This window comes from Cebus imitator, unplaced genomic scaffold, assembly GCF_001604975.1.
Source record: "Cebus imitator isolate Cc_AM_T3 unplaced genomic scaffold, Cebus_imitator-1.0 Scaffold266, whole genome shotgun sequence".
Taxonomy (NCBI): Eukaryota; Metazoa; Chordata; class Mammalia; order Primates; family Cebidae; genus Cebus; species Cebus imitator.
This window is the reverse complement of record NW_016107581.1, coordinates 2703371-2718607: the sequence shown is the minus strand read 5'-3', so window position 1 is coordinate 2718607 and position 15237 is coordinate 2703371. Positions and strand designations below refer to the sequence as shown.

Below are 15237 nucleotides of genomic sequence, written 5' to 3'. Positions count from 1 at the left end.
AGGTTCAAGCGATTCTCCTGCTTCGGCCTCCCAAGTAGCTGGGATTACAGGCACCTGCCACCACGCCTGACTAATTTTTTGTATTTTTAGCGGAGACAGGGTTTCACCGTGTTAGCCAGGATGGGCTCAATCTCCTGACCTTGTAATCCACCTGCCTTAGCTTCCCAAAGTTCTGGGATTACAGGCATGAGCCACGGCCAGGGATCACATTTCAACATGAGATTTGGAGGGGACAAATATCCAAACCATATCAGTGTCCCAAGCAGGACTTGGCCAGGGCCAAAAGCTTTTTCCTCCCAAAGTTCTGTCTTTTTCATTCAGGAAGAAACTCCTTCCCAGAAGCCCCCCAGCAGATTTCCCCTAACGTCTCATTGGCTAGGACTGTGTCACATGGCCACCTCTAACTGCAAGGGAGGCTGGGAAAGTGAGTATTTAGCTTTTTCAGCTTCTAAGTGGAGGCAGGCAAGAGACAACAGTACCTGATATATTCAATAAATGTTAGCAATTTGTATTGTTCTTTCTTCTCTCTCTCTAGGGTACGAGCCCCCCCAAGCCCTCTCACCCCTGCCCCCACCTGCCCCATCACCCCCAGCCTGGCAGGCTCGGGCCCTGGGCACTGCCCGGTTGCAGCTGGTAGAGTTCTCAGCCTTTGTGGAACCGCCGGATGCAGTTGATTCTGTGAGTGAAATTTAGGTATAGTCACTGAGGGATTTTGGAATATAGAGGGTGACAGGGAGTGAAGGTATAAAGTCACGGTTCTCAAACTTTAGCATGTATCAGAATCATCTGGAGGGCTTCTTAAAACAGAGATTGCTGGGCCCCATCCCCAGCATTTCTGATTTGCTAGATGTGATGTGGGGCTCGAGAATTTGTGTTTCTAATAAGCTACCAGGTAAGTTGTGGCAGCTGGTCCGGGGACCGTACTTTGAGAACTAGTAGCATAAAGAACTGGAAGGTCATGGGGTGACAAGTTGGGAAGGTCAGAAAAACTCCTCAGGACATAATTTATTCATTCATCAAACGTGTTTGAATTTCTACTGTTCATTAGGCTTTGTGATGCATCCTAGTAACTTGGAAAAGGTCTTATTTCTGTGCTTGAGCTTCTCCTGGGCTAGGATGGAGTGGGCTGTTAGAAGAAACAGCTCCTAACTCTTAGGGACTGAACGCCAGATAAATTTCATGTAACATTTCAATGTAAGTTCAGCAGAAACTTACACTGGCACTCAAGTGATTTGGGAGTATAGGCTCCTTCCATTTTGTGGTCTGCCATTTTCTGAGGCTTCAGAATGTGCTGATGGAGCCTCTGCATCTGCCCAGCAGATGGAGGAAGGGAGAGAGTTAAGATTATGCAGGAGGTTTTAGGAGTCTGGCTTGGATGTGTCAACTGTCAGACCTGGTCACATCCCATTGACCAGAACTTAGTCATGTGGTCGCACCTAACTGCAAAGCAGCCTGGGAAATGTAGTTTTGCACTGTCAAGGACCCAGGATTTGTGAACACATAGCTATCTTTGCCACACCATATAAACATCAGTCAAAACATTAATCATAAGACCTCTGTGGATTCCCATTCATTCACACTCATCCATCCACTGAACATTTATGAGTACCTGCTGTATATAAAACCAGGCCTAGGGAGTGTGAGCTTTGTTCTGAGGGTGCTGGGGAGTTATGAGAGGGCTATGACCAGCAGAGGGCCAGGGTCAGCTCTGGAACCACGTGAGGGATGAACTGGGGAGGCCAGGTTGGAGGCTGGGGTGAGGGTGGGAGGCCTGAGATGAGGCTGAGGCAGCGAGGATGGAGTTGAGAGGGTGCGGCAGGGAGCTGGGGACTATGGGACTGCTGGGGCTGCAGGGGACTGTGAGTGCAGGAGCAGGAGTGGGGGGACAGTGGGTGGAGGGCTGGCCCAGTGCTGGGTGGACAGTGTGGAACAGTGGAGAGCTGTGGGATGGTCACGGCATCATGTAGGCTCAGGCAGCCTGGGCTGGAGGTCCAGCCCACCTCCAACTTCTCACCCACGGCCAACCCTCCTCAGTACCAGAGGCACCTGTTCGTGCACATCAGCCAGCACTGCCCCAGCCCCGGAGCACCGCCGCTCGAGAGCGTGGACGTCCGGCAGATCTATGACAAATTCCCCGAGAAAAAGGGTGGCCTCCGGGAGCTGTATGATCGTGGGCCCCCCCACGCCTTCTTCCTGGTCAAGTTCTGGGTAAGTTTTCACAGCAAAACCCAAAGTGTTCACAAATCCTTTGGTGTCCCAGCAGAGGCCTCTGGCCCTAAGACACAGTCGCATGCCCTAAGACAGACAGTCGCGAGCCCTACAAGGTCAGTCTGGGACATACCGGTCAGTCCTCATGGCTTGGAGTGTCAGCCCTCTTTGCCACAAGGAACACCGAGGAGGGCGGCCCCCAGGGTGGGTTGGAGGCGCTGGGGCCTCCCTGGATCCCACTAGACATTGCCACATGTAACTGATATGCTTAGTTACCCGGCTGTATAACTCATATGGTCCTGGGCATTGGTTTGCCTCATTTCAGGCTTCTCTGTGCCCCACCTGACTGCATCAAGCCTTGCTGCTAAGAAACGGTCCCCTTGCCTTAGCCAGTGGACTTGTGGAGGCTCTGGTCTCTAAAGAGGGGACTGATGCTTTGTGTCAGTTCCACCAGACCTTGTTGCTAGAGAATGGCTTTGAGAAGTGATTGAAGGAGCCACGGAGTGGCTTTGTCGATTCCCGTATTTATTTATTTATTCATTCCTTTATTTTTGAGACAGAGTCTCACTGTCACCCAGGCTGGAGTGCAGTGAGTGGATCTCACTGCAACCTCTGCCTCCCAGGTTCAAGCGATTCTCCTGCCTCAGCCTCCCGAGTAGCTGGGACTACAGGAGCCTGTCACCACATCTGGTTAATTTTGTATATTTGGTAGAGATGGGATTTTACCATGTTGGCCAGGCTGGTCTCAAACTCCTGGCCTCAAATGATGCTCCCCCCTTGGCCTCTCAAAGTGCTGGGATTACAGGCATGAGCCACGGTGCCCGGCCAAGTCCTGTATTTATGTAGCAATCATTTATTAAGCACTTTTTTTTTTTTTAAAGATGGGTTTCACCATGTTGGTCAGGCTGGTCTTGAACTCCCAACCTCAGGTGATCCACCCGCCTTGGCCTCTAAAATGCTTGGATTACAGGCGTGAGCCACCACGCCTGGCCTAAGCACTTTCTATATACAGGCCTGATGTCAGGTGCTATTTATATAATTGTGACTAACAGGGCCCATCTTGGGTGTTTCTTAGGTCTGCATGGCTTAGTGTCCACTATGAGGACTGACACTGCAGGGGCTCAACCAGTGTGTTTAATTTAATTTAATTAATTAAATTTTTTGAGATAGAGGTGCGTGCTTGTGGCCGAGGCTGGAGTGCAATGGCGCGATGGCAGCTCACTTCAACCTCAGTCTCCCGGGTTCAAATGATTCTCCTGCCTCAGCTTCCCGAGTAGCTGGGATTACAGGCATCTGCCACCATGCCCAGCTAATTTTTTTATTATTAGTAGAGATGGGGTTTCGCCATGTTGGCCAGGCTGGTCTCAAACTCCTGACCCCAGGTGATCTGCCCACCTTGGCCTCCCAATGTGCTGGGATTACAGGTGTGAATCACTGTTCCCAGCCTAATTTTTGTATTTTTAGTAGAGATGGGATTTCACCATGTTGCCCAAGCTGGTCTCGAACTCCTGACCTCAAGTGATCCATCCATCTTGGCCTCCCAAAGTGCTAGGCTTCCAGGTGTGAGCCACAGCACCTGGTCTGGGCTCAGTGAATGTTGCCTGGATGTTGAGGGTGCTAGCTCTCATAGTAACAAGGGTGGTAGAGAGATGTGGTCTCTGAGAAGAAAGTCTGGCTAGATGCGGTGGTTCACTCCTAACTTCCCAGCACTCTGGGAAGCTAAGGTGAGAGGCTAGTTTGAGACTAGCCTGGGCAACACGATGAGACCTCAACTCCACAAAAAATGAAAAAATTAGCTGGGCATGGCGGTGCACACTTGTGGTCTCAGCTTCGCCAGAGGCTGAGGTGGGAGGATCACTTAACCCTGGGAGGTGGAGGGCGCAGTGAGCCAAGATTGTGCCACTGCCCTCTAGCCTGGGTGACAGAATGAGACCCTGTCTCAAAAAAAGAAAAAAAGAAAGCCTGCTGAGGGGCTGAACTTTACTGCTCTTGCTGAGAATGTCACTGTCATGGTTCTGAAGCTTTCCTCCGTGTGACGTGGAGGCCTGAGACTGCTCTAGGGAAATGCAGCTGAGGGCTTAGGCATTGTTGGGGCTGAAGACAGGCCTCATCAGGTCCCAGGTCTGGACAGCCACCCCCTTAGGAAGCCCAGCTGCTGAAGCGGTTCAGAAGAGCAGCTGGTAAGGCCTTTGGTTTTGCCATAGTGAGGGATGGAGTCGGGCCCCTGAGAAGACTGACCTGGTGAAGTGTTAGCAACTAAAGTTAGGAAGAGTGGCCGGGTGCAGTGGCTCACGCCTGTAATCCCAGCACTTTGGGAAGCCGAGGCTGGTGGATCACGAGGTCAGGAGTTCAAGACCAGCCTGGCCAACATGGTGAAACCTCATCTCTACTAAAAATACAAAAAATTAGCCAGGCGTGGTGGTTCGTACCAGTAATCACAGCTACTTGAGAGGCTGAGATAGGAGAATCGCTTGAACCCAGGAGGCAGAGGTTGCAGTGAGTGGAGATCGTGCCATTGCACTCCAGCCTGGGTGACAGAGCAAGATCCCATCTCAAAAAAAAAAAAAGGTTAGGAAGAGGAAGAGGCATGCCTCTCAAGGAGGTGACTCAGAACAAAGGTGTGATGAGGTCTTAGGTTTCCTTAGGCCCCACTTGGCCTAGTGACACTTGGCCAGCTGTCTATGCACTTGACCATTGGCATTATGGAGGGAGTCTGGCCTCTCGGATTCGGCTGCTGGGAGGTGCTCTGAAGAGGAATCAGGCCTCCTCGAGGTTCCGTTGCTAGGGAGTAGCCACTTGCCTTAGCAACCAGGATGAGAGGGGCTCAGAGGGAGGTATCCATCTTCAACTGGTTGCTAAGGAATAACAGCCTCCTTAGTAACCAGGCCCTTGGAAGGGGCTGAACTCTTGAGTTGCGGGCTTCAAGAGAAAAAGGTTGAATTCCAGGGCTCCTTTGGTTACTGGGGAGACAGGGCCAAGGCCATTTTGGGAACCCAGACTTCTCTAACACTGATGGGCAGTGGATCTTCTCCAGAAACCAGCCTTCGGAGAACTTTGAAAGCCAGGTGCAGTGGTGGCTCATGCCTGTAATCCCAGCACTTTGGGGGGTGGGAGGATCACTTGGGCCCAGGAATTTGAGACCAGCCTGGGCAACATGGTAAAACCCCGTTTTTACAAAAAATTAGCTGGATGTAGTGGCATGCATCTGTGGTCCTAGCTACTCAGGAGGCTGAGGTGGGAGGATCACTTGAGCTCGGGAGGTCGAGGCTGCAGTGAACTGTGATTGCACCACTGCATTCCAGCCTGGGTGACGGAGCAAGACCCTGTCTCCAAAAACAAAACAAAACAAAACAAATGCTGAGGAATTGGGCAGGGAACTGCAGGGGTAATGGGGTCCCCACTGTTGTTGTTGTTTTTTTGAGACAGAGTTTTGCTCTTGTTGCCCAGACTGGAGTGCAATGGCACAATCACGGCTCACTGCAACCTTCGCCTCCCAGTTTCAAGCGATTCTCCTGCCTCAGCCTCCTGAGTAGCTGGGATTACAGGCGTGCACCACCATGCCCAGCTATTTTTGTATTTTTAGTAGAGACGGGGTTTCTCCATGTTGGTCAGGCTGGTCTTGAACTCCCAGCCTCAGGTGATCTGCCAGCCTCGGCCTCCCAAAGTGCTGGGATGACAGGCGTGAGCCACTGTGCCTGGCACTCCCCACTGTTTATAAGGGATGTCCCCTCTGACTCATCTGTGCCTTCCCATCTCCCAGGCGGACCTGAACTGGGGACCAAGTGGCGAGGAGGCGGGGGCCAGTGGCAGCAGCAGCAGTGGTGGCTTCTATGGAGTGAGCAGCCAGTATGAGAGCCTGGAACACATGACCCTCACCTGTTCCTCCAAGGTCTGCTCCTTTGGCAAGCAGGTGGTGGAGAAGGTGGAGGTGAGGCTGGAGGGGTGGAGCTCTGGGCAGGTGAGCGCCCAGCCACCCACCACTCGGGAGTGCAGAATGGATCAGAAGCCATGATGGCTCAGGCATTTGGGGGTGTGCGTGGAGGGAATGGCTCCCAGCCTCTTTGAGGGTTTAATGCATGAGTTGGGAGCAGTTGTGGAGTTCAGAAGTCACAGGTAGGAATCATTCTGAGGGCTAACAGGGAATGTGTGGTATAGAGATTTAGTCACAGAGATTGAGAAGAGTCTTATGGATATGGAGATGTTCCTAAGGCAAGAAGGTTCAGAAGTCACACTTAAGGCCTGGCGAGGTAGCTCACACCTATAATCCCAGCACTTTGGGAGGCCGAGGCGGGCAGATCACAAGGTCAGGAGTTTGAGACCAGCGTGACCAACATGGTGAAACTCTGTCTCTACTAAAAATACAAAAATTAGCCGGGCGTGGTGGCAGGCACCTGTAATCCCAGCTACTCAGGAGGCTGAGGCGGGAGAATCACTTGAACCCAGGAGGTGGAGGTCGCAGTGAGCCGAGATTGCACCACTGCATTCCAGCCTGGGCGACACAGCAAGACTCTGTCTCAAAAAATAAACAAACAAAAAACAAGACAGGAGTCACACTTAGGGGTTGCTGGAGACTTGGGGAAGTAAGTTTAGAGGTCGGATAGAGTTTGCAGATATCATGGAGGGATCTTTGGAGGGTATCTGGGAGCTGGAAGGTTAGAGGAGTTCAGAGGTCTTTGAGGGTTCAGAGCATAACTTTGAGGGGCTTGTGATTTGCAGGCACAGAGATCCTGAGCTGGATACCCAAGGGTTCAGGTCCAGTCTCCAGTCACTGTGGGTGGGGTGATGTGAAGGAGGAGCAGTGGGAGTCAGTGTGGTGGCATCTAAGAGGCACAGGGTGGAGCTCAGTTCCTGGGGTGACCCGTGTGTCTCTCAGCCAGCATTCTCCCCACTCCCTGCCTCTTGGTTCAGACGGAACGGGCCCAGCTGGAGGACGGGAGATTTGTGTACCGCCTGCTACGTTCGCCCATGTGCGAGTACCTGGTGAATTTCTTGCACAAGTTGCGGCAGCTGCCTGAGCGATACATGATGAACAGCGTCCTGGAGAACTTCACCATCCTCCAGGTGATGCCCGGGGCTGAGCTGGAGTGGGGCCCCCAGATGTCAAGGGACAGTACCTGTAACACCCTCAGTCTAGGGGAACTCCTCACCCAGGAATGGACACAGCAAGGACTCCGAAGTGAACCCTCAGCCTGAGGCTCTTCTAATCAGGATACTGATAAAGTGGAGATCCCACAATTGACCCTTGGTTTAGGCGACACCTTCACCCAGGGAACAGATATAGTAGGGATGTCACGGCACTCTCTCTTTTTTTTTTGAGGTGGAGTCTCGCTCTGTCACCCAGGCTGGAGTACAGTGGTATGATCTCGGCTCACTGCAACCTCCACCTCCCCGGTTCAAGCGATTCTTCTGCCTCAGTCTCCTGAATAGCTGGGATTACAGGCATGCCCCACCACATCTGGCAAATTTTTGTATTTTTAGTAGAGATGGGGTTTTACCATGTTGGCCAGGCTAGTCTCGAACTCCTGACCTCAAGTGATCTGCCTGCCTTGGCCCCCCAAAGTGCTGTGATTACAGGCGTGAGCCACCGTGCCCAGCCCCACAGCACTCATGTCAGGCAGTCCCTCCTTCCCTGGGGAAGCTGACTGGAGGGCCCTTTAAGGCAGAGCCTCAGCTTCTCTGAGAATGTGATATGGTGGGAGCCCCTTTAACGTCGGGGACTGTGCTGAGGCAGAGACCCCTTGACTGCAGAACGTGAAGGGAGGGTTGTCCCTTTACCTGTGACATGATGGGGACCCCTTTTACCTGGGGAGTGTGATGTGATGGGAACCCGATTAACTCTGAGACGTGATACATCATCACTGCCAACCCTCAGCTGAGGGTAACCCCCATTGCCCAAGGCACCTGACTTGTTGGGGCATCCCTGTCTCTTGGGGAACATAATATGGCGGGGGCCTGCTTCCTGGAGATGGAAAAGAGGCCTGCTGCTGTCCCGTGATAGCTTGGGGGAGGGCACAGTGGTCCCTGCCCTCCCTTCTAAGCCTAAGTCCCTTGTCCTGGCCTCCCTGGCAGGTGGTGACAAACAGAGACACCCAGGAACTGCTGCTGTGCACCGCTTATGTCTTCGAGGTCTCCACCAGTGAGCGTGGGGCCCAGCACCACATTTACCGCCTGGTCAGGGACTGACGGGGGACCCCAGAACTGGCTCACCCCCAGAACACCTTCCTCCCAGGGAAGGTCCTCCAGCTCACCTCATGCTTCTTATTTGGGGAGGGGGCTGTGATGTGAAGGGGTTGACCTCAGAGGCGTAAGCAACTGAGGCAGTCCTTCCTTAATAAGGGCCCCTATTTGTTAGAGGGGCCCCCAAAACTTGGAGAGTTGGACAGGCTGGGACTGAGGAAAGGATAAACCCCGATATTGGGACCTCACAGTGGGTGTCTGATAGGACAGATCACTCCAGAGTATCAGGGATTCTGGGGACAGGAGTGAGACAACCCCCAGGTACAGCACTGGCTTCTCAGCCCCTGGCGGGGCCCCCTCACACTCCTCTGCATGTCTTAGAGGGCCCTAGTTACACATTTGCTTGTCCCCTTTACTTTTTCCAAGCCACCCCTCCCCCTGAAATTTCTGCCTCTCCCTCCCACTCCCACTCCATGACCTGTGAGATCACAAAGTGAAGATTAACCCTTTGTGCAGCAGCAGAGCCAGGTGGGCCCTGAAAGTATTTTTTTTTTTAATATAGCGAGATATTTATAAGTGGGTGCTAGGGGCTTGACTTTATCACCCCACAAGCAGTGGGGTAAAGCTTTCTAATCTCATTCCCCCCTCCTTCTAAGTGAGCCACAAGCTACTCTTTCCTCCCTCCCCTCTCAAAGTTTGGTTTGTGTTCTGACAGAGGATAAAGCTATTTTACCAAAAACACAGGGGATTTATTCGAGGTTTGGGCGAAAAATAGTCTTGTGGGAGGTGGTAGGCCAACAGATGGGGGCAGGAAGCTGGTGGATGAAAGCCCCAGGTCCCATGGGAGAGGTGACAGCAGCGTGGTCAGGCAGCCACCTGGGTCCCCAGGGGAATGTGAAGGCCGGAGTGGGGGGAGTCTGTAGGCCAACTGGGGATTAAACAAATATTTACAGGCAGCTGGGACGGGCCCAGCCCACGTGACAGGGGTGGAGCAGGACTTTGAGGAGGGCGGGCCTAGCGGTATCGGGCCAGCCGGTTGTAGACGTGGTCCAGGTTTCTGCACAGGAATATCGAGAGCGTCATGAACCCGAGCTATAGAGAAAGGAGATGGGGTCAGAGTAGTCGAAGGGGTGCTGGCAAGACGGGGGTGGTTGGGGCTGGAGAAGAGGCTAAGTATAAATGGGCGGGGCTCGAGGGGAACTGCTGCAGGCCTGGCTGATGCGGGAATGGCTGCCACAAGTGGGGGTTGGGGAAGCGCCGCTGCGATAGGTGGGAAGGCGGGGTTGGGGGTAGAGGGTGGAAGGAGTAAGGTCAGAAGCAAGCACAGGGTCCTTTATTCTGGAGGCTCATCTGTCTCCCCCTCTGCCTCGGCCTCTAATTCTGCCTCGGCCTCTAATTCTGCGCCCGTAATCCCGGTATCAGGCCGGTCCTCGTCTTGAGCCCACAGCGGCCAGGGCCCCAGGGCCATGGGCAGCTTGCCCAGTGGGGCCTTGTCCCCCCAGTTGGGGCAGGCACCCGCCAGGCCCCAGCCACTCCACAGACTGCCGTTGCGCCCGCTGCTGCTAAGCATGCCACAGCGCCCGCCGCCGCCGCTGACAGCGATCAGGCTGGCCCCGGGGCTCGAACCCCGGGCTCCCGGCACGTGCGCGCGTTTCCGGCGGAGTGCCCTGCGCTGTAGCTGTACGCTCAGCACCATGACAGCCATCTGCGGGGAAAGGGGTGGGAGATCGCAGCCAATAGCAGGAGGTTTTCCCTACCTACGGCGCCCTGAAGCTAGGCCTCCTCCACCCCTCGTGCTGGGTGTGGCGGCTGGAAGGCCCGGGTAGGCTGCGCACCGCCCCGGGCGCGTCTTTCCTAGGCAACCGGAGGACGCGAAATAAAGGGCGGAGCCATCTAGGGATTTAGGGCCGATTGCGAGTGGGGGTGGGGCCAGATCACCTCGAGTAGGCCGACGCCCAGGCAGATGCCCACTATGGAAATCAGGTTGTTGTGCAGCCACTTCCGGAGGCTCTGCGCGCAGCCCTGGGGGTGTAGGGAAAGGTTAAAGGGATTCTTTCTGGGACGTTTAAGCCCAGGCCCAGTGTTCTTTTCAGCCCAACCCTCACCGCCTTCAGGCATCAGGGCTCTCTGGTCTCCTTACTAGTGCACCTTCACTTCACCTCTTCCAAGCCTGGCCCCTTCCTAGACGCCTGTATTCCAGATCCAGCCCAGCCTTTTCTTTAGGCCCCGCCCTTCGCACAGGCCCCGCCCCTCCCACGGTACCTTTCCTTTTCTGTGGCCCCGCCCTTCCTGAGGCCCCGCCCCTCGCCGGCAGCCCTCTCCTCCCGCAGGTCCGGCCCCATTCTACGGGTTTATTTTCCGAACCCCTGCCCACCTCGCGGTAGATGTGGCTCTTTGCAGGGACCGCGCAGATGTCTGTGCTATGTCTGGACCGCGCCAGCGGTCCGAGCCTGCTGAGCTGGGGTAAGATCACATTATCCAGGATTGTGGAGTCGTTGGTTGCCGACAAGTTGTAGCAGGAGCAGGGCACGCGGTGGGCCTCCGACCCGTTGCCTCTGAGGCTGTGGACCCGGAACCAGTCCTGCGGGGAGTGCCAGCCGCAGCAGCGCAGCTGGGAGAGGGATACGGGTCAGAGGGACCTCGGGACTGGAGACATAGGGTGCTGGGGATCAGGGGACAGGGTGATGGGTATGAGGTCAGGTCGGGAAGCAGAGGCTTAAGTGGTGAGTGTGGGGTAGGGGACAGTGGGCTGGAGTGGCGATGGGGCCAGGGCCCGGGGACTTTGCGGAAACATGGGGCTGGAAGAGACACGAGTCACAGGGTGACCTGGGGCTGGGGGAGGAGCTGCAGCGTCGCGCTGTGGACTAGAGATTGGGTGGGCGGTGCAATTGACCCTCTGATACCGCACAGGTGAATGGGAGTGCGAGGCATGTGAGTCTCATCGGGGGCGGGGCCCGGTGGAAGCCAAGAGTCTACGGGGTGGGAAGCCGAATCTCGGGACTAGGGACCGGACTACGTCGGGGCAGGGGCGGGGACGGAGTTTTAGAGGTAGACGGCGAAGCCCCGCCAGGGTCTTGGTACTGGGAAACTGAGCCACGCCAGGGCCAGTTATGTCATCTGGGGAGTGGGGGATGTCGGGCCTAGGAGGGATTGGGGTACCTTAGGGTCCTAGAGCTGGGGGCCGGGGCCACGTGGGGGTGGAGTCTCCGGGTGGCACAGGGCTGAGCCGGGTTAGAGTCCCGGAGGAAGCTGGAGGAGGGGGGCGCACCTGGAACTGCACGTAGTCCCAGCTCTCCTCGGCCGCTGTCTCCTCGGCGTTGGTGCGGTAGTTTTGGATGGTTTTCTCTACGATGTCCTGCACGCTTCGCTCCAGCTGAGAGGCCACCAGTGAGGCTGGACCTCCTCTGCCCCGCCCCGCCCCTCCCAGGCTGTGCCAGCCCCAGGGGGTCCCTGTGCATCTCTGGGTTGGCTTCAGATCCTCACTGAATGGCTAGCTCTATGTACTTCAGGTCTGTCTGTCTCTCCTACTATTTCTACGGTTCATTGTCTCTGGCTCTTCTTTCAGGGTGTCTATTTCTCTCGATCTCTCTCTTTTTCCTGAGTGTTTCCCTTTGGAGCTGTTTATCCCTCTCTCCCTTGGTCCAGGTCAGTGTGTCTTTCTCTGGCCTTGTCATTGACTCTGTCTCTCCCTCTCTGTCAGGCTCTATATTTGTGTCTCTCTGTCCTCTGCCTCTCTCTCTCATTCATGATTTATTATTATTAATTTATTTTTTTGGGACAGGGTCTTACTCTGTCACCCAGGATGAGTGCATGGCCCACTGCAGCCTTGAACTCCCTGGCTCAAGCGATCCTCTCACCTCAACCTCCCAAGTAGCTGGGACCACAGGTGTGCACCACCACACTCCGATAATTTTTTTTTAGTAGATGGGGTCTTACTATGTTGCCCAGGCTGGTCTCAAACTCCTGGACTCAAATGATCCACCTGCCTTGGCCTCCTAAAGTGCTGGGATTACAAATGTGAGGCATCAGGCCCAGCCTTTTATTTGCCTGCCTTTGTTTCCGTCTCTCTCCACCCCCTCCCACCACGCCCTTCCCCCTCCTCCCCACTGGAGGTGGGTGGTGGTGGCTGCAGGAAGCTCACCTGAGCCCGCTGAGTGGAGATGAGGATTCCCAGGGTGATCTGTGTGGCGAACAGGAGCAGCAGCATCCCGAAATACTGGGGAACAGAGGGGAGAGGTCAGGCTGACCACTCCCCCCAGCCTCAGCCCAGGCAATTTTGGGGGGTGGGGATGGGGTGGTCCTAGGGATGGAGAGGGATGGGACACTCACCAGGCCCAGGAGGCAGCGGAGCTCCTTGAGGGCCCCCACACAACCCAGGAGGGCGAGGCCCATGGTGAAGATTCCTGAGATGGCCAGGACTTTGGACCAGATCTGCAGGGGCACGAAGGCCAAGCCTGGGAGAGGCGAGGGGGTGATGATGAGCTGGGTGGCACAGCTCCAGGCAGCCCCATCCCCTGCCTAGGCAGCCACCCAAGTGGGGAGCAGTATCCCGGTGCCCTTCTCTCTGGGACACTGTCCCTGCCCCACCCTGAGTCCCTGTCTCCTTCTGAAACTTTCTCTTCTTTCTGGGCCTCTGTTCCCATCTCTGGATCTCTGTCTTCCTCTTTTCCTCTCACCCTCTCCTTCCTCCTTCAGCTCCTCCTCATCTCCAGTAGTTTCAGCCCTATCCCTTGTTCTGCGACATTGGCCTGGTTCCTTAAACCTCCCTGAGGCCTAGGGAATGGTATCGATTTCCCAGGGATTTTTTTTTGAGACGAAGTCTCACTCTGTCGCCTTGACTGGAGTGCAGTGACCCGATCTCGGCTCACTGCAACCTCTGCCTCCCAGGTTCAAGTGATTCTCCTGCCTCAGTCTCCCGAGTAGCTGAGACTACAAGCACACGCCACTGCGCCCCGCTATTTTAGTAGAGACGGAGTTTCACTATGTTGGCCAGGCTGGTCTCAAACTCCCAACCTCAAGCGATCCACTTACCTCAGCCCCCCAAAGTGCTGGAATTACAGAAATGAGCCACTGCACCTGGCCCCTAGGGTCATTTTGACAGACACATGGGAACATGTTCAACCCACTCTTCAACACAGGGTAAAAACTTATTATTTTTTTTTTTGAGACGGAGTTTCACTCATGTTACCCAGGCTGGAGTACAATGGCGCGATCTCAGCTCACTGCAGCCTCCACCTCCTGGGTTCAGGCAATTCTCCTGCCTCAGCCTCCTGAGTAGCTGGGATTACAGGCACGCACCACCATGCCCAGCTAATGTTTTTGTATTTTTAGTAGAGACGGGGTTTCACCATGTTGACCAGGATGGTCTCGATCTCTTGACCTCGTGATCCACCCGCCTCGGCCTCCCAAAGTGCTGGGATTACAGGCTTGAGCCACCACGCCCGGCCAAAAACTTCTTAAATACGAGCATTTAGTGTTTAGGTGGTTACTCCATCATTTTGTTTTATTTTATTTTTGAGACGGAGTCTCACTCTGATACCCAGGCTGGAGTACAGTGGCGCAATTTCTGCTCACTGCAACCTCCGCCTCCCAGGTTCAAGTGATTCTCCTGCCTCAGCCTCCTGAGTAGCTGAGACTATAGGCACGTGCCACCATGCCTGGTTAATATTTTGTATTTTTAGCAGAGATGGGGTTTCACTGTGTTAGCCAGGATGGTCTCGATCTCCTGACCTCATGATCTGCCTGCCTCAGCCTCCCACAGTGCTGGGATCACAGGCATGAGCCACCGTGCCCGGCCTGGTTACTCCATTATTATTTTCCTATTATTGTTATTAATGTTATTTCTGCTGTGTGACATTCAGCAAGGGACTTCCCCTCTCTGAACCTCAAGAGAGGGGAAGGTTTGTGGGGGCATCTGACCAGCCACCCGACCCAGGTCCCACAGATAGGAAGTGCTTGAGAAATGGCTCTCATGATCATCAGTTTGCATGCACAACCCCATTTGCCAGAGGAAGACGCAGGCTTCAAGAGGTGAAGCAACAGTGAGCAGTGGATGGGAGCCTGTGGGCTCCCTGCAGAGTCTGGCACCATGGGTCTCCCTGAGACCAGGGACACCCCAGGAAGTTAGTTGGCGGAGGCCCTCCCGCCTGCCCCAGCCCCCCTCACCCACAAAGGACACGAAGCTGGTCTTGTCGATGAGGATCCAGATGCCGAAGCAGAAGATCAGGCTGCCCAGCACCTGTGGAGGGGAGATGCGGCTGTGGGGGTGGGCCACGGCGGGGAGGTGAGGGCCGGGTGATCGGCAGTGGCTGGGCCTGGGCTGGGTAGCCATGAGGCAACTCACGAAGAAGAAGAGGTTGAAAACGAAGAGGAAGTACTTGATGAGGCTGAGGCAGCTCTCCTGTGCCGACATCTTCACCTAGAGGGGTGAGCGTACTGCTCACCGCACAGAAGAGGTGTTGACAGTGGGGGAGATGGGCGGAAAGACAGAGGCTGAGAGAGAAAGAGAGAGGGAGAGCTGAGAGTAAGGAAGAACCCCGAAAGAGGAAGTTCCAGGGTGGGGCTCCACCCCCTCCGCTTCACACGAGGTGGCTCTCTTCTCTGTCTCTGTCCCTGTCTCCCTCACCTGCCCCACTGGGACACACGCCCTGGTACCTGAGGGGGCTTGGAGTTTGTGGGCACCAAGGACTCATGGGGCAGTCCCTCCCGGGTCTCCATGGCTCAGCCGGGGGTGCGGTGTGTCTAAAGGGATCCCTGATTTACTAGCACCCACCTCTGGGCATGGGGGCCCCAGGGCTGATCCTGGACTGCAGCCGACCTCACAGACACTCTGACCTCATGGCCTGCTACGCT

The 15237-nt window shown here is 55.1% G+C and overlaps 3 protein-coding genes across 15 annotated transcripts in view; 2 read left to right on the top strand and 1 right to left on the bottom strand.

Annotated features, from left to right (window-relative positions):
• The window catches only part of TEAD2 (TEA domain transcription factor 2), a 21775-nt gene extending 12651 nt beyond the window's left edge, over positions 1-9124 (top strand). For 7 of the 12 annotated variants that reach the window (XM_017500540.2, XM_037728492.1, XM_017500537.2 and 4 more), the window contains 5 exons: positions 536-678; positions 2035-2208; positions 5969-6136; positions 7117-7269; positions 8278-9124. In XM_017500540.2, coding sequence (XP_017356029.1) covers positions 536-678; positions 2035-2208; positions 5969-6136; positions 7117-7269; positions 8278-8391 — 752 coding nt within the window. In that variant the 3' untranslated portion in view covers positions 8392-9124. The remainder of the gene's footprint in view (positions 1-535; positions 679-2034; positions 2209-5968; positions 6137-7116; positions 7270-8277) is intronic. The other 5 variants (XM_017500538.2, XM_017500535.2, XM_037728489.1 and 2 more) reach the window with 2 other exon arrangements.
• CD37 (CD37 molecule) lies at positions 9113-15237 on the bottom strand. 2 transcript variants are annotated; one of them, XM_017500548.2, is made up of 9 exons: positions 15158-15237; positions 14729-14877; positions 14551-14623; positions 12715-12839; positions 12527-12601; positions 11654-11758; positions 10760-10996; positions 10324-10407; positions 9113-9477 (listed from the first exon to the last, which is right to left on the bottom strand). In XM_017500548.2, the coding sequence occupies exons 2-9, from the start codon at positions 14795-14797 to the stop codon at positions 9400-9402; spliced, it is 846 nt and encodes a 281-aa protein (XP_017356037.1). In that variant the 5' UTR covers positions 14798-14877; positions 15158-15237; the 3' UTR covers positions 9113-9399. The 2 variants fall into 2 exon arrangements, with proteins under 2 accessions (XP_017356037.1, XP_017356036.2); XM_017500547.2 differs by lacking the exon at positions 15158-15237 and having other exon boundaries at positions 14555-14623; positions 14729-14930.
• The window catches only part of SLC6A16 (solute carrier family 6 member 16), a 70490-nt gene continuing 66201 nt past the window's right edge, over positions 10949-15237 (top strand). The window contains exon 1 of the mRNA XM_037728514.1: positions 10949-11007. The gene's annotated coding sequence lies outside the window, so the exon portion shown is untranslated. The remainder of the gene's footprint in view (positions 11008-15237) is intronic.